At 35.6% G+C, this 18,033-nt stretch overlaps 2 protein-coding genes across 4 annotated transcripts; both read right to left on the reverse strand.

The window, feature by feature from the left end:
* Positions 1 to 2,197: 2,197 nt before the first annotated feature.
* tmem216 (transmembrane protein 216) lies at positions 2,198 to 4,602 on the reverse strand. The gene is made up of 7 exons (XM_027003583.3): positions 4,548 to 4,602; positions 3,991 to 4,083; positions 3,495 to 3,508; positions 3,277 to 3,370; positions 3,071 to 3,163; positions 2,761 to 2,962; positions 2,198 to 2,524 (listed from the first exon to the last, which is right to left on the reverse strand). The coding sequence occupies exons 2-7, from the start codon at positions 4,013 to 4,015 to the stop codon at positions 2,509 to 2,511; spliced, it is 444 nt and encodes a 147-aa protein (XP_026859384.2). The 5' UTR covers positions 4,016 to 4,083; positions 4,548 to 4,602; the 3' UTR covers positions 2,198 to 2,508.
* Positions 4,288 to 17,328, reverse strand: matr3l1.1 (matrin 3-like 1.1). Of its 3 annotated transcripts, none has more exons than XM_027003581.3 (27): positions 17,116 to 17,328; positions 14,636 to 15,589; positions 13,898 to 13,959; positions 13,399 to 13,437; positions 13,273 to 13,319; positions 13,123 to 13,190; positions 12,522 to 12,583; positions 12,061 to 12,105; positions 11,246 to 11,292; positions 10,665 to 10,762; positions 10,294 to 10,355; positions 9,864 to 9,902; positions 9,717 to 9,763; positions 9,552 to 9,625; positions 9,354 to 9,464; positions 9,141 to 9,266; positions 8,886 to 9,002; positions 8,505 to 8,629; positions 7,665 to 8,388; positions 7,485 to 7,566; positions 7,330 to 7,367; positions 6,745 to 6,870; positions 6,005 to 6,138; positions 5,605 to 5,662; positions 5,004 to 5,121; positions 4,730 to 4,851; positions 4,288 to 4,606 (listed from the first exon to the last, which is right to left on the reverse strand). In XM_027003581.3, exons 2-27 carry the CDS (start codon positions 15,452 to 15,454, stop codon positions 4,577 to 4,579), a joined length of 3,420 nt encoding a protein of 1,139 aa, XP_026859382.3. In that variant the 5' UTR covers positions 15,455 to 15,589; positions 17,116 to 17,328; the 3' UTR covers positions 4,288 to 4,576. The 3 variants fall into 3 exon arrangements, with proteins under 3 accessions (XP_026859382.3, XP_026859381.3, XP_081555295.1); XM_027003580.3 differs by having other exon boundaries at positions 6,745 to 6,873; positions 17,116 to 17,327; XM_081699169.1 differs by lacking the exon at positions 8,886 to 9,002 and having other exon boundaries at positions 6,745 to 6,873.
* Positions 17,329 to 18,033: the final 705 nt, after the last annotated feature.

Below are 18,033 nucleotides of genomic sequence, written 5' to 3' on the forward strand. Positions count from 1 at the left end.
CTTGCCCTCTGCTGTTTTGTACTGTAATGACATTGTTTAGCGCAGTAGTGCTCGAACATAGGAAATATTGTTAATCAATACTAGCCACATTTCACTATTTTACAGAATTTAGAAAATATATACGTACTAATGTATGCAGATATACTTAAAGAACATATACATTTGAAAGAATAGTCTATATTTTCAAATCATTTGCTCTTTAAAAATGATTACTCAGTGACGTCTTGCCGTAGGTTGTTTTTCATCCACGATTAGCAAGACATGTCTGAAAGAAGAGGGCCCACTTTTCCTGCTGATATATACTGGTTGCTATCTGTATATAGTGAAAAATCTTTTAAGACAAAAAGAAAATCCAGATTCTAAAGCCCCGTCCGAAATGACGCCCTAAACCAGGGTTTCTCAACCTGTGGGCCGTGACAGACCCTCTAGTGGTCCGCAGACCCATCCTCAGGGGGAAGCAATAGTCAGTAGAAGGTCGGTAATGGCACTTTAAGTCAGTAATATATGCAAAATTTTACTTAGTATAAGTAGTCACTTAGTATAAGCAAAAATCGAGAGCTCAATCGTGGTCAAACAACAGTATAAACAATAGTAACGCACAAATAAAAAATATATCACAGAAGTAACTTAAGGTAAATTAAACAAGATCCATTTGAGACAATGAGCTAACCAGAGACGGAGAGGTTTCTTAAACGAAGAAAGAATGGCAGTTTCTCAGAAAAAGCAAATAAATGGTCCGCACGTATAACCCAGACTATACATCAAATATGCATTTGCGCAGGGGGGAGTAATAACACCCATGTAAAAGGCCAGTGTGTGGAGTGGAGTGTGGAGTATAGTTAGACTCTTTCAAACGAAGCGCTAATACCATCCAAACTAAAGAGGCATGTCGAGACCAAACACCCTACTCTCGTGGCAAAGCCGGTGGGGAACTTTCAACGAAAACGTGGACTGCAGCTCCAAAAGCGAGCCACCGTTTCCATAACGTCGCAGACCAAGCGTGTCCAGAAAGACACCTACCTCGTAGCCAGACATATGCGGAGCAAGAAGCTGAGGATCGCTGACATGGGGACTGACATACAGAGCGAGCTTTGAGACAGGAATAAATGACACAAAATGTTGAGTTTTGTTTTAGTGGCCCGTTGTGCCTTCTAGTTATAAACAGGTGGGCCTTGAGGTGGAAACCCCTGCTCTAGAGCCCACGGTTCCTCTCAACTTGCACAAACTGGTGACGTCAATAACGGGAAGACAGATGGTGCGCGCGACTTCAGGCACTCTCGGTTTAGCAAGAGTCTGTCCCACATGCACGCAAGCCATGCATACCAGACAATAACTAGAAATTATTATCAAAGCGGGTTTTTTTAAATTATTATTACTTATCAACTAATAATAAATTAGCAGAGCAATGTATTTAATTCACATTTGAATATTTTCTTCCCTTCCACGATATGTGCGCTTGACATGAAACCATCCACTCAGGTTGGATCTCTATCTCCATCTCTTGGAATTTGGGGTAATAAGCAGCTTTTGAGTCCACATCATAGTGGTCCTCGTTAAAGGCCACAGAGGTCGCTCGTAAGCACCCTTTTGATCACCAAAGTGTGGAATAATATGTTGAAATTTAATCGCTTAATTGGGGACACACACCTGTTTAATCTGGGATCTTTTAAACCGTTTCCTTTGTGAGATGTTTCGTATTTGATAACGACGGGTTTCATTGTGGGCTGAGTGTTGTTGTTTTATAAGAGAGAATGTGACACCTTCCCCCCCCCCCCCCCCCCCCAAGTGTTTTCTGTTTTCTTGTAAATGCACATTTTCTCTGTAATCATTTTCAAAGTCTTCTTTTTAGTCTATTTGTAGCAGTGGTGTGATGGCAAAGCAAATATGTGTTGATCTAGGTGAGTTCTCGGTGTTACTCGAGTCCACTCTAAATTCTTATAATTCAGGCAATATAGGGAAGAACCTTTAAAGGCACAATGACAGATATTCTTTGATAATTGCTTATGTAGTTCCATACAAGAATAATTATGATTGCATAACTTGTTCTCTTTTAGCATAATAAAAGCAGTTCATTTTCATTACGCTACATGCACAGAACAGACTCACAATGCACACAGGAAATAAAAAAAATCCTCATTTAACAATTAAAAACAACAATCACTAATATTTTACAAAAGAGGCTCATCATGGACAAATATTGAAAAAATATTTCACATTTATTAGTCACTTGGTGCAAAACTCTTAAGTACAAAACAGTCACAAAGATGTATATTCAATAAAAGCAAAGGTCCCAACCAATAATCAAAATAACGTAGATATTCAAATACTCAAGCCATTACGATATGCATTTAAAGTTGGACATGTTCATTAAGCAGCAAGGAATTAAAGGCTGTATATATTCTGTGCATTATTGTAAATCTTTGATGAGAAACAATGCCATGTTGAAAATCAAAAACTACTCCTGTGCAGCACATTGTGTAAAATATTTCCTCACCTTCACATACATGCTTAATACACACTGGCCCTAAAAGAAGGAAAAGGATATGCAGAAACCCAAATATTAGTGACCATCATAAACAACTCTTTACACATCACATAGTCCAGTTTTTATGAAATTTTAACATACCTGTTCTGAATGTATGATTAAACAATAGTAAAACTATGATTAATTCCCTGTTTAAACCCAATTAAACTGCAAAAAAATCTTTACTTTCTGAGAATTAAATGGACATTCAACAAATAAAAAGCAATAAACATTACCTGCAAAAAGCTGCAATGGTCATTAGACCTATAACCAGCTCCAGGCCATAGAAGCAGAGCAATACAGCATTGATGATAAATTCAAGACGCAAAACAAAAGTCTGTAGGAGTAGATAGTAGACACTAAGGACAGTGCAGGGCACCAGGACACCAACACTAATAGTTAGTGCCAGCGAGCTCTCACACAGGTTTCCCTTACAGCCTGTAAAAACATATTTAAATGTTATAGTCACATATTAAAACCAGAATGGGAATAAAGTATTTGGAATATTTACTTGGAATTAAATTGTCAAGAATTTGGTACTCTGACCATAAAAGAGTCTGAGGCTTTCAAGACCAAGGTAGAGCAGCAGAAGAACAATGTCCAGTATAAGATTTGCCTGAGGGTATGGGAGCAACACACCTACAGGAGTAAGTGCAAAGTAATTTAAAATATTTTCCTCTAGCACTGTATTTTTTAAGTTAATATAACAGAAACGTAGCTAGCAGAAGGCAAAACATCTTATGATACTTTACCTTTATAAACAAACATTAGAATCTCAGCTATGAAGAAAGCAGCAAAATACCAGCGGTTTAAATAAAATAAGATCTGCAGGGGCGTGGAGGACAACTGAGATGGTTTGTTAAGAAAACCAGTATATGGCAAATTGTTGTTAATACAGGTACTAAAACGTTAGAGTTAAATGTTTAGTTTCTGAGTAAAGACATATTTAAAAATATTTTTAAAAGGATACAATGGGGCGCCTTCCTACAAAAGAAAAAGCGAAAAATATTCACAAAACTACTGCAATTATATTGTAATTAGATTGTCAATTACATTCTATGTATAGATATGTAACCAAATAATTAAGACCAAGAAGCTGCGTCAATTAAACTTGCTAAAACGCTCATGGCATACATCACAAACATCACTGAGCGTGAACGTGATCATACTCGGCTTGATCCTTTGAACAAACCCCATTCACGATGCATGCTGTAATTCAGTAGACACACGTGAACCGCTAACCTGCCTAGCTTTAGCTAGCTGCATTGTTGTTAGCTACGCTACATTTCCTAAATATAAGCTATCGCAAAGTCATCTGTGAAGAGCGTTTTGATAAAATACAAAATATTTTCAAAATTAAATGCTTTCTTCCGGTGGTCTAAACCACAGTTATAAGTGATATGGTCTTGTGACAAAATTGTCTAGCTACAATTCTGAACAGCTAGTTCGCTAGATATTAACCATACCGTGGGTAGCCATTTTGGATACCATGGAGACAGCGTCATGTTGGGGCGGGAGCTTTTGGAGGTTCCCTTTTGCTGCGGTCCAATCAAAATTCCCTGAACATGGACGTCGCATTACTTACTATTTAAACAAATCCGACAGAATAAACAGGAAAATAGAAAACCCTGTCTTGACAATCCCATCTTTTATACCTTTCTACAGCACTAAATATATATACTCCATCATGCCCATGTAGTAGGACAATATGTATGTAATTATGTGTATTATTCATTTTGTTGCTTTCGAAACAGTCTCAGTAATAGGATTTCAGCTTGGTTCAGCTGTTTTATTTAAAAAGAACGAATGCACGGCAACAGAATTACAAGAGTACTGTACATGATGATGAGAAGGTAAGATTCACACTTGTTAACTGTCAGTGATGTGGGAAAGTGCATGACCTTTTTGCAATAGTCAGGGCAAAAATAGGGTTAACTGCCCACTGGAGTTGTATAAAGTTATGGTGCCAAGCGAAAACTACTCTGTACAGCATATGATACATATATTGTTTTGTACATATTACATTCTGATTTCCACTCTGTACTGTAATCTTCAAGCTGAGCCACTGTTCTCCATGTGCTCCTAGAAAAGACCAAGAATGAATAAATAGGAACAGTAGTTTTTTTTTTTTAATTACAGCAAAATGTTCTGGGGACTGATATGGAGATAAAAGTGATTATGCACAATCAAATCCTGAATGTTTACCTTTAGTTTTGCATTATGTGATGGGCTTCTACAGTGCTCATTTTTTGCCTCCTCTTCACTAGCACAGATTACACTGCACAAGTCGCAAAAGTATCCCACCACAGAACGGACATATTCTGTCCCTTTAAACCAAAGCAGATCAGTTCTGTACAGCAACATTTCACAGACTTTGCTGCGCAATATGTTACAGCAACATCCTCAAACCAATCCCAGCTATTCTTAAAAAGACAGCTGGTAATATGAAAGTCTAGTAGTGTAGTGTGGTAGCTCTTACCAACTGGTTCTCTTCGGTTTTGAAGTTCATTTGAAAGTTCAGCCATTAGTCCATCTGCAGCATCCGAGCTACAAACCGACTTCCTATTTGAAGCTCCATTGTGATTATTGCTGGATGCCTAAATCATGTACAATGATTCAACATTACATGTGTGTTAATTCTTTTGACAAATTTTTTGTTAAATTTTATACATTCTAAATGGGGGGAAAAAAAATACAGTTTGTTCTTAACTTTTAGATTCTAAATTCATTGTTATTACTTTATTCTTGGGTAGTACAGAGAACAATAAAAATTCTCTTTTATGCTCTAGGAATAAAAAATAAATAAATAAAACAAACAAATAAAAAAAGAAAACAAGAAAACTCAGTGCAACATGCATGCTCTAACCAAACTATGCACTTCAATTTTAGCCCACTACTGGAAAGATTTAAATAAGCATATGTTCCCCTTCACAATGAAAATGTCTCATGTGTGATAAAATATTACTTCCTTTCAAATCAGTTATTGATGTGGGTCTATTAGACATGCTTTAGATATTTTGATCAATTTTTTTTTCATTAATTTGTATGTGCTTGATAAAACAAAACCTGCAGCTACTAACCTTAGACTTCGCTCCTTTACTGCCTTGCTCTTCATCAGAATCAGAATGAGCAGAAAGCCTAATGAATGACAATAGCAAGATTAATACTCTGGAGAGAGAAAAATTAAGCAAAAATGACATCACCTTGCATTTGACTAAATATTCCAATGTTTTAGATATAGCTGTTGTAGTGCACATTAAATTTTCCCCTAGGTGTTTTATTAACTTGATCTGACAACATATGTATAGCGATGGCATCATTAGCCAGTTCTTGATAGCATACCAGGTGGTTATCACATCACATGGACAGCACCCCTGTGCTCCAGGTATGCGTTTGCCTATGTCAAAACATTTTGTTGGAAACTCCTGCTTATTCTTCCTTTAAAAGCTTCACTGAATTAATACACTTAAAAAGCATTACCTTGTTGTTGGTAAACTGCCATATTTCTCAGATACTTTAATCTTCAAGATGTTACCACGTAGTGCAATATCTTGATTTTTGGAATCAGCTGCAATTCTATCAGCATCAGAGGCATGGACCATCTCAATTAATCCCTTAAAAAATAAGATTAATTTAACAACCAATTTTCAATCATGCATATGGAGAAAATAAAATTCATGAAATAATGAAAAAGAATGGCCAAAGCATTCCTGCTTTTCACCCCAGTAAATGTTAAAAAAAAAAAAAAGCTTTTCAGTATTTTGCATCTCTCTCTCTGAATTTTCTCAGGTTTTTTGCATTTATGAGAACTTAAAGATTTTCCAAAACATAGCATGTCACCAGGAATGCCTAAAAGATAGTATAGGACTATAAATCCACTTTGTATTAACCTCAGACCAATTACATTGGTTATTAGGATGTGCCATGGCCAGTGGAATAAGTATCCTGGTTCCAGATGTTTAGGTGCACAAAACAGTAATAGTTTCCATGTTTAGTGGTATTGACATACTACTGTAGATTACAATGCAGAGATCCAGCACTAATCCTGGGCTGAAAAAAAAAATATCACTAATTATGGAGTTGTGTAATGGCTCTAGACAGAAGCAATAAGTATGTGCTAATAATAAATAATTATACAAAAAACTTTTTTTAATATGATTGGTTACATGGTATGAAGCAACATTTTAATCAAAACTCTGCAGAAAATTACTTTTATTTACCTTTTTGCAACTGTGAAACAACAAATAGTGCTTTACTTCCCCATATCTCTTTGCAATATTCACAAAGTCCAAGTCTGTGTAGTTCTTAGTAGGAAGATTTCTGATGTCAAGAACTTTGCCAAAAGGCTGCTGAAATAATTGACAAAAGAAAAAATAATACTTTTAGTCAAATTTTCTTATTGAATTTTAGATGATCATTTTCTTTCAGTTTCTGCCTTGGAGGGAATCCTATTTTACATTTTCATTTACCTTTACAACATCTGCTAAATGCAGAAACTATAATCTGAGCGATTTACAAAGTGCTTTATCATCGACCTCATAGAATGCATCCTAGCCAGTACAGAGGGTTAGAGTTCAAGATACTGTTAAACTAGAATACTGCTGAAATACAGGAATCAATGCTGATATCTAGAAGTGCAAAATAAGCATAAGATCTATATTCGAGTTAGTGTTGGGGTTTATACCGAATTCCTTTCATTCTTTCATTTAGAACAAATCTAGATGGACAACTCGATATCCAGGTTACTTTATTTTACTTTTTCACCATTCATTGTGACATTTAGAAACTCTAGTATTAAGACTAACCTCAGTTTCCTGAGTTGAGGGCTTTAGTTCATCCGATTCTGAAATACACAATAGTCAACAGTTACTTACAAATACTTTTTTTTTTTTTTACCTTCAAAAATGTTATACGATAAAATATAAAGGCCACTTTCTTCTAGCATTTGTTAAAAGAGTACCCTGATAATGAGAAGATATTTCCTCCACAAGCTGATCTAAGGTAATGCAGTTTTCAAGAGTCTCTTCTAAATCAGAGTCTTCCTATATGAGGGGAATCCACAAATCAAGACAAATTAATAACATCTTAAAAAAATAATACATAGAGCTTGCAGTCTGAGTCAAAGTTATAGTACAAGTACCTCCTCAATTTTCACATCTTGGCCTTTTTGCTCTTTATGTATTTGTATCTTAAGACTGTTTGATGTCTTCAATGGATCATTTAGTGCACCTTCTAAAGTTTCTACTTGCACATTTGAATGAATACTTGGAACATCCATGGTGTCTGATGGAAAATTCTCTTGTTGTTGAATGTTTGAATATTTAACTTCCTCTACACCAGCAGATGTGCCCTGCTCATCCATGACTGTGGTACTAGATGCCTGATCTTCCTGCTGAGATGCTTCTTCACAAGTGTTTTGCTCTTGGTCCATCTTCTGGTTGTCTTCTGGTGCATGCTCTGTTTTGGGCTCATCACCATCAAAATCAAAGTCATGTTGCAATTCTACTCCATCATCCGCTATGACCTCCACACCCTCAAGGTCACTGTCTGAATCCATGATTGCAGCTTCATCATTGCTGGCACTCGTCTTCACTTCAGCATACTCACATAACTCTGAAAGACTATCCTTAGCAGGAGACTGTGAACAAACTGATGACCTCCTTGAAGATGACCTGGATCTCTCCCTGGACCCGTGATTATCATCTTCCTCTGTCGAGCTGCAAGTTCTAGAAGAGTCGGCCCTCTCTGCTGAATGTTTTCTCTTGGGGCTTGGAGAGTCAGACTGAGAACTATGTATTTCTGACCCCGATCTCTTCCGAGATCTGAGAGTTCTGTCATCAGCTTGTTGGTCTCTGGACCACATACTGAAAGCATTCAAAATAAGAAAAACACAGCAAATAAATTAATAGTTTCCTATGAAATGGGAAATAATGATATAACATGGATACAGGACACATAAGAATGTAGGTTAAGTGCTTACTTTAGATTTTCATATTCAGAGGAGAAAGTGACTTGAATGATTTTTCTTTTTAATTTTAGTGGATTGGCTGAATACTGTTGAATTAATTTATGTGCATCTTCTGGATTACTCATTTCAATATATCCCTGCAAAAAAAAATGCAATATACTTACACTTGGAAACTGGCTGAAATCCAAGGAAGTAAACATGATGTACAGAGAACAAATTATTTTATACAAAGACTTAGATAAGTAATCATAAGGTAATGGTAAGCTTTAGTGAAAAGATTGTCAGATTGATATTGGCGTTTAAATAAATAAAGGCCAAAATAAAATTTTGAATCAAATCACTTCACACATTTTTCACAAAATTGGTTAATGGAATTTATTGATGATCTGGTACCCGGCTTGGCAGGAACAAAGAGTTTTTTATAGATCCAAAACGTTTAGCAATGGCCTTTAACTCCGAACTGATGCCATCTCCAGCAGGTAATGGAGAGAAGCTCACAACTCGAGAACTCTGATGAAAAGACAACCAACCCTCTCAGCAGGCTGATCAAGCACCAACATTTCACCAGAAAATTCAACAGATTTAATTTATTTATTTTTCTGAAAATTTAACATAACTAATTAAATTGTAAAGGATATTTATTTTTACCTGAAGAAAAGTAAAAGTGCCAGACACTGAAAATTCAACCCGTTTTCCTTCAACCTCTAGAGGATTGTTATTAAAGTATTTCACTATATCCTCTGTCTGGTCTTTTGATTCCATTTCCACAAAAGCCTAAAAAATATAATTAGTATTTATGAATTATGACGTGTGTAAATAATTAATAAGCAACGTGAAGAAAACTCATCAGGTCATACATACCAGTGTAGGAAACATGATGACTTTTACAATTGCTCCAAATTGTCCAAGCAATTTTTTCAGGTATTCTTCTTTCACTGAATTGACTACAAATTTAATGCAAACCACTTTCCCCTGTATTTAAATATAAAGTAAAATTAGTCAATCTCCTAAAAAGAAAGATTACAGAAGAAAAGCAGAAAATTACAACATACAACCTACTTTATCTTTCATATCGGCTGCCTTCATGTTAGGTCTTTTTATTGTCTTTGAATTATTGTCCTTTTTGGCTCCACCTTTTAGCAGAGATGCATCACAAACACAATAAAAGATTAGGTGAACTAAAGTTCAAGTAGTACTCTTAGAAAGATGAACGCTCACTTTTACCTCTTGTCTCAGTGGATGTGGTTGGTAGTGTCTTCTGGCATTCACTCCTAATATAATTACAGACGTTTAACACATGAGACCTCCGACTACAGAACTGTTTTAATTCCTCATTAAAACGTGTCAATTCTTAATAGAAACGTTATCTACCTTTTTGCTGATTCAATATGCTGATCCCAATCAGGATACCTACAGATATCAATTAAATTAATGACTTAACTGACAATGTACATTCTGGCTATCCACCAAAAAACTTCATTTTATTACAAGGGCATGGTATTTGTATTTAAGTAGAGTGTAACAGCATTAGAAAACACTTGATTACAAGTTCTCTATTAATTATAAGATTACAGGTTGTCTATAAGAACAATTAAAATTCAAGGAGGATGACAAACTCTACATTCCATGATCACTTCAGGCTTACAGTTTTTCATGATAAATAATGGCTGATTTTTAAAAACCAACAAAATCAATAATAAAAAAAAAACACTATAAAATGTATTTCGTGGCTAAGGTAGAATATAAAACATTACACTGAAGATGTAACCTCTGCTTTCAATAATTGCTGAAGATGTCTTACTTTTCCAGAAGTTCAAGCTGAGTGTTAGCATGCTGTGCACCTCTAATGTGCAAAGACCAATCCTACAAAGAGAGAGAAATTTAGTCCACATTGTACAGAATCACAGTAATCTGTATAATATTCTTCACCTAAAGAATATTAACAACATTTGCAGACAATATAGTATGCAGAATTATTTCGCCAATGGTAGAAAGGTTACTATTCCTACTAGAGCTAATAAATCAATAATTTATTTATTCGTCAGTTGATGAATCTGTCACAGATTGTAACAAATTGTACCAGTTAAATTTGCTTCATTTCAGAAGGAGAGTAGTAATATACATACATTTACATTTGTGTTTGGTGAACAGTAATATTAAAAAGCCACTTACATTTTCTGAAAGCACAGTAATGTTGCAGAGAACACATGCATAGGGAAATGCTTGGGGAATTATGCCATGGAAATCGGACGCCTCCTTCCTGGTAGGCACTTTAAAACATTGTGAACCATTAAAATAATGACAACAGAAGAAAAGATGAAATTCCAACATAGAACAAAAACCACAGGGCCCTTCTGATTAATGTTTATAATAAAGTGTGTGGTGTAAGAAAAATAATTGTAAATGATAAAGAAGATTCTATTTGTCTCTGTCCTAGCTTTGTGTTTTGTATATCCCTGCCTTTTATTGGATTCACCCATGTTGCTTCCCCAGATTTAACTATGCATATACATCTCATCTTCTTGTCTAGTTTGTCGATTTGTTTCTTTGTGACAATTTCTGAGTTCTCACTTTATTGTTTGTAAATCTCTCTGTGCTTTAGCACTGTAGACGTCTTGTTTGGTTTATGCATTATGTTTTATTAAGTTCATATTGTAACTATGTAAATTTTGGCTTTGTTGGTTTGACACCTGGTTACAATGTCTGTGGAATAGTAGAATGTTTTAAGTCAAGTTCAAGAATACATGCCTTACCTCTTGTCTCAGTGGCTTTGGGCTGTGGTATCACCTGGCACTCAACCCTCAGGAAGTTATAAAAATGAACATGTAAAAAAAAAAGAGTGCCTTTACATTCAAAAATCCAGAAACTGCAGAAAGTCAGATTTTCTCAGTAATCCATGGATGCAATTTACATGTACTTGGGTATTCAGAAAATGGGAAAACTCTGGGTTTACATGGGTCCAACAATTATTAGATTTTTCCTTTGCAAACAACTAATAATCTCAAATAATTATGTGATGTAAACTTCAACCTTCCTACCATGGCTTTTTACAAACATGGACCCACTTTACCAGCAAACATGCATCTTCATTTTTATGGTGATTAATGGTTACTAATGGTGAGAAATTCAAATTCTTAATTTCCTCAATCATGTACTGCATTTCAGAGTCTCTCCAAAAATGTTTGGTAGCTATTTCACGAGTGCTGTTTTAAATTCTGCTAGCCGCTTCTGCGACAGTTCTACACTATCCGATTACATTTGCATGCAAGCACAGGCTGAGTGAGGGTATACATGCGTTGAGAAATCAGATTACTGAGATAAAATCCAGTTCTCTTTACTGCATTTCTTAATCTTATTTTTAGAACATAATTCGATCTAAGAAATCAGAGTACGTTGTTTACATGACAACTTAAATAAATCAAATAACTGGAGAAATCCGATGATGACCAAATGCAGTTCTGTAGTTTGATTCACTACACTGACTGTAATTACAAGCACTTAAAAACATGCTTATAAACGCAGTCAAAGTACAAAATCAAACTACAGTTTTTGATCAAGCTCGATTTACCTTTTTGATGGTTCTATAGGATGATGATGATCCCATTTATGGTACCTAATTAAAGCAAATAACATGATTTAATCCCCACTGGTGTACATTTTTTTCTGATCACATCTACTTAAAACTATCAATGCAGAAAAAAATATTAATGACTCTCGTGCAAGGTGTTGTTCTTGTAAAGCAAACTATGGATATATTTCAGTGTTATGGAGGATTACTGCTAACATATACAAGATGTTGTTACACATCATTCCTTATGTATTACTGAATAATTGTCATCTCTAAGAAAAGGTTAATATTCATGGACACTGACAGGGCCTACATTTCATGATCACAAGTTTAAAATTTGTACAGAAACCTCTGGTAAAAAACAAAAAAACAAAAAACTATTTCCAATAAAGTAAACTGCATAACATACAAATATCACCTGATAATCAAGGTAATTGATTGGGTTGTTCAAACTGACTTACTTTGCTCTAAGTTCATGCTGACTGTTAGCATTGTGAGAACCTTTAATATGCACAGACCAATCCTACAAAAGTAGAGAGAATAATGCGAGAAAACAGTGAAGCCTTTAACATAATGAGTAGTACTGCATGAAGTGCTCTGAACATGCATTATGAACCATTTGAGCAGATATCCAGATACTGTTTATAAATCCTTTTGAATTACTGTATGCCTGCATTTAGCAGAATAATTGTGGTCTATACAATACTCTTCACATGAAGCTTAAATAAATTAATAAGTGTCTATACATTTCCTGCAGCATGATTTAGCTTGTATTTATTCAATCTATATGTGGGGATCTAATGAATTAATATCACAGATTGAAAAACATACGAAATGAACATTTCCAGAAGACCTGATTTTTTTTAGGTCAATGTTCATTTTCATCTTTGCAGTTATGAAATACATTTCTTTTATATGAAAATGACCGTTTCAGAAAAGGTAGTAACATAAAAGGATAAGGAGTTTAAGGAGACAAAGAGTAGAAGTCCGATGCCCTTTCCTGGTAGACAACTTTGCAATCATTGAAAAAGAATGACATACAAATTTCAATATACGACTTACTTTATCATTCTCTGGTGTGGTCTTTATTTTGGCCTTTGTCTCTTGTCTGAATAATTCTCTATTTAGGTCTACAGAGATACAGAACAATCACAATTTGAAATTAGGGGAATTAACCCTTCACCATGCTCAGGAAGATGTTAAAATCTTTACCTTTTGTTTCACTGTATTTGGGCTGTGGTGTCACCTGGCATTCACTCCTAATGAAATCACAAAGCATTAACAGGTGAAACAGTCAAACAATTCCAAAATGTTTATAATTCTTATTTAGTTATTTACCTTCTAGCAGATTCAATTTGCTGGTCCCACTGTGGGTATCTAGACAAATTAAAAACACATGATTTATTATTATTATTATTATTATTATTATTATTATTATTATTAATATTAATAATAATAATAATAATAATAATAATTGTTTTTGTAATTTTCATATAATTTCTTAACATACTTAAATTCTTAACCTTAATGAAATTCAGTGTCAGGCTGAATAGACTAATAAAGTATAGCAACAGGTTAAACAAATGGGAATTGACATTTGCATCACACGCATGACATTTGTACGGTCACATTATACAAGCAGCTGAAACAGGGCTGGTAAGCCAGCATGGCTTCCACCACGCTCTGCACAAACAGGTACTGTCCCAAGTTGACACATGCCACCTTGTGCGTTCATCAATAATGTACAGTTTTATAGCAGCCTAATTACAACCCAACAGGGAAAAAAAAAAAAAATGAATTTGTAGATTCAGTAAATAGGCTCTTTGAGTTCACTTACTTTTCCACAAGTTCAAGCTGACTGTTAGCATGCTGAGCACCTCTAATGTGCACAGACCAGTCCTACAGAAGCAAAGAGAAGGAACATATGAAAAACAGACACAGATCCACAACACAGGAAAAATCAAGTGGCTTATACAGAATGGATACTGAGTTTTAGAATAAGTCAGAATCCTGACCTCAAGCCCCTTAAAACGAGGAATGAGCAAAAATACTGCCAAGCATTGTCATCAGCAGAAACATATGGTTTAGGCTTATTGTCAATAAATGAAGCACAATTAGTTACTAAATATGAGGTTTACATAATCTTTGATCTTATCTGTTTAAACAATTCTTTCAATGGCAAAGATATGGCATTTTAAAATGGTTTGTATATTGTTAGTAAAATAAGAAATATCTTCATCATACCACAATCAAATTTTGGAGCCATTCAAGTAGATATTATGAGGATTCTGTAGTGTTTCACAACTGCAAGTACACATTCAGTAGGATTACAGTAGTCTATGTAATATTCTTCAGATGATGATGTACAAGAAAAAATGAATCCAGCAGGTCAGGCCTAACCTGTAGTTATTTATCCCAAGAATGTAATTTTACTATCCAATATGCTTCCCATCACAGATTGTAATATGTATTTCACATTAGCATTTCAATTAGACTTACCTGAATTTTGAAAGATGACATTAATATACATCTTTACAGTCAAGTATGCTGTATGAAATCTGAAGACACTACTTACCTTTTCTGAAAGGACTGTAATGTCACACAGAATGCATGCATAAGGAAATACTGGGGGAACTCTGCCAAGGAAGTCTGATGCCTCTTTCCTGGTAGGTACCTTAAGAAATGGGTCTAATGACACAGGATGTAAAGGCTCAAGATTATGCCTGGGTGCTCTGCTGTAATCACCATAAGACTGTGAAACAGTTGAAGAAGTCTCTGGTGTTGCTGAAATGTAAGTTTGTTTATAATATGGGTCCTCTATACTGGAGTGGCCATAGTCCAGAATATTGCTAGTTTTACAGCCTGTACTGGTGTTTGTTGCAGAGCCAGTTCTTCGAGGGTTCCCCCAGCGGTCTTGCCAGCTTTGAACCTGCTCTGGAGGAAGGGGGTAAATTGGACGTTCAGGCCTGTGTAATGGATATTCAACAGCACTGACATGGCTACTACCTTCCCAGGCATGAGATAAAGTATCAGTGCGAGGCGGAGTTGTGCTGGACCTAGATGAAGGAGTGCTGGATGCTTTCCGTTTTTTTATCTGAAAAAGCAGTTTGGGAAGTGTCTCCCCTGTGATGAGATGTTCAGGAAGCTTTGCATACAGGGTAAGGTCACTCTGTTCCAATCCACAGCTGTGGAGAAAGGATAAGGCCTTCCCAGGCATGTGGACAGATGAGTCCAGAGTTCTGTTGGAAGATTCTGTAGAGTGCATTGGCTCCTGAGGTGCTGATTTAGTCCTTGGTCCATAAATATTAGATTCTGCCTGGCAGGAATCTGAATACATGTGTTGATGTAATCTAAAACCATCTGGTGGGGTTCTGTAGGAGTAGTTGTGAGACATACTGAAGAGGCCAAGCTGTAAGTTTTTTTAGATGAATAAACAGGTCCTGTATTAAATGAAACAAATGGATTGTAGAGTAGATTTTAAGAAAGATATGTTGAAGACCACTGAAATTAGTTGCGTATTGTCTTCCACCTGTCAAGAAAGGTTGGAGATAAGGAGAAACCCAAATGTATGAATGCATGCACTCATGGTCCTCCTTGTGGCTGCCCAAGTAAGGAGTTCATGAAATAGAACTTACCTTCAAACATCAGTAAAATACAATAATTCAGATGCTGATGCATTATAATAAGGTCTGACATTTTACTGGGCATCTGAAACGGAACTGTGTGGTATAACTAGTGTACTCAAGAAGCATTGGTAAAGATTAGTAAATATGTACAGAAAAAGACTATTAAAATGTCTGTTTATGAGCTTGATGAACCCTTCTGCTTTAAAGTAAAATGGGGGGTACAACAAACTAATGTTTTGGAGACCTTAGGTTTCAAACAATTCCTGATTCTCAAACCATCCTCTACACCATTAGTGGTGGGAGGGGGATACATTTATATCCTTTCCCATGAAGGTTCATAATAGCTCCAGTTGTTTGAAACTTCTTATTGTCCCAATAGAGATGATGGGTATTTTCAAAGCTTTTATTTACTGTTACTGCCCAACACATTATCAACAACCTTTGTCCCATTACATTTGGGTATTCCACCAACAGTGGTGGATGACTAAGGGTGTCTATCATGTCGTGGAAACCTGTTATTGATGACCACTTAACAGACTTTTAAAAGATAGAGCCATGCTTGACAAAAAGTAGAATATGCATGAGAATATGTCTGCTTTAGTTCAAAGGAATTTACGCATGTACCTAATTGAAAGGTTAATTCGCTAATTTTCAGTGCAAGATCCTAACAGTATATGTTTTATATCCTTTTAAAGAATTTCGACAACAAAAAGATGTGCTGGATATTATTCTGCTGATTTAAAGTAGCTATATATTGCTGAGTGACAGTTGCTGGCCTGACTACATAGCTAAAAATCTGGGGATGGCGAATTCCCAAGAGAACGCTATTTAGCTATCTATAAGATTGCACTATGACAACCAGAAGACTGGTCGATGAGGGACAACGGTCTGGGCTGGTTTTCTGGGAATTGCATGTCCCAAAAGCTCATATTGGTGTCATGGTTAGGTGTCTACTTGATTTTGAACATGTAGCTAACTAGCTAGTATACAGACTACTCAAAAAACGCTGCTGAACATAAATCAACATAGATGATGAGTTTAAACTAGCTAACCAGCCGGCAAATTTTATTCGCCAGGCAAAATATGCTACATGGTATTGCTGAATGACACATGGTGCAATTTTCTCATGCGCTTTTTTGACTCAATCTTGAGTGTGGTATTTCGAAAAACAATATTTTAGCATAGAAAAGATTTAATACTTAGCCATGTAGCGCTAGGTAGTTAGCTAGTAATTGAAACCTCATACTGAGCAACAAGCAAAAGAAGTTAGCTAGCTAGCGTTAGTTAACTATGCTGGGCAGTTCTGTAAGATTTAGAGCCGTCAAATAAAGCTGACATTCATGGTTTTCATCTGCTGACATATATAGCTCATTTGTTGTCGATGAAAAGACAAAACAGCGATTATCTAGCTAGAGAAAAGAAAACTTACCTTTACTGACGTAAGCTTAGAACTGTAAGAACGATAACTGGATATATAAATAGCTAACGCTAGCTAGCTAACGAAATTTCCGGCCTTTGGGAAAACAAATGACAAACTAAAAGTCTCCATGAAAAATGGGTTTGGGGCACCATTTCAAGTCCAAACACTATACCAGATCGGCTATATTAATCACTATTTACCTCCTCAAAAATAAATGGGTAAACCATATAGCGCATTACCTTACAACACAAAGATGGTGCACTTCTACCTACTGTAAAAGCGCATGGACATATGACAGAAATTCTACTCTACGTTCATTCAGTACATTTGTAAAATGTATATAAACTGCCACTGTACACGGAATTATTTTAATATACCTTGCAAAGTAGCAAACAAAAGTAAAATATTTAAGCAACCATTTCCCCTGTTGTTTAACTCAATAATCATAACAAATGTAGTGTCTCGTTCGGAAAAGGGGAAACAATGTTTCAAAGATCTTCTAATTATTTTGTGGACTATTAAGACAATTAAGCCTGCCAGTTGCTAGTCAGGGCTCACTGTCATGTATCAGGCTTCATGTGTCATGTATTTTGAGTGGTTGGTTTAAGCACTGCAAATGGACACCATTGACTGTGCTGTCATAGGCACTAATTACCTGGCACTGTTCAGCACTAATTGAGCCTTTGCAATGAAAAACCATGCATGTACATACACTGTTCTTCCGCATTTTACAATATAAAAATAATAATATAAAACATGGCAAGTTTTGTTTTTCAAGTCCCACATCAAATGAGGTAAGTCTAAAAAAGGTATATTTAGAATATTAATTTAAAGGTTGTACAAAATCAAAAACTAAAATAACTTTATACAAAAAGGGTAAATGGGCTGATACATGTTTTATTTTTTTTCATTGCAAGGGCTCAATTG

This window comes from Electrophorus electricus, chromosome 16 (genome assembly GCF_041902795.1).
Source record: "Electrophorus electricus isolate QZ-2024a chromosome 16, ASM4190279v1, whole genome shotgun sequence".
NCBI lineage: Eukaryota > Metazoa > Chordata > Actinopteri > Gymnotiformes > Gymnotidae > Electrophorus > Electrophorus electricus.

Excerpts from the sequence above, each read along its gene's own strand:
- tmem216 (XM_027003583.3), bottom strand. The coding sequence starts at position 4,015 with ATGGTATCCAAAATGGCTACCCACG. Across the intron at positions 3,164-3,276 it reads TCTAATGTTTGTTTATAAAG|GTGTGTTGCTCCCATACCCT; the intron begins GTAAAGTATCAT and ends TTACTCCTGTAG. Across the intron at positions 2,963-3,070 it reads AAGCCTCAGACTCTTTTATG|GCTGTAAGGGAAACCTGTGT; the intron begins GTCAGAGTACCA and ends ATGTTTTTACAG.
- matr3l1.1 (XM_027003580.3), bottom strand. The coding sequence starts at position 15,454 with ATGTCTCACAACTACTCCTACAGAACCCCACCAGATGGTTTTAGATTA. Across the intron at positions 13,438-13,897 it reads CAGCTTGAACTTGTGGAAAA|ATACCCACAGTGGGACCAGC; the intron begins GTAAGTGAACTC and ends TAATTTGTCTAG. Across the intron at positions 6,874-7,329 it reads CCTCAACTCAGGAAACTGAG|CAGCCTTTTGGCAAAGTTCT; the intron begins GTTAGTCTTAAT and ends CAATTATTTCAG.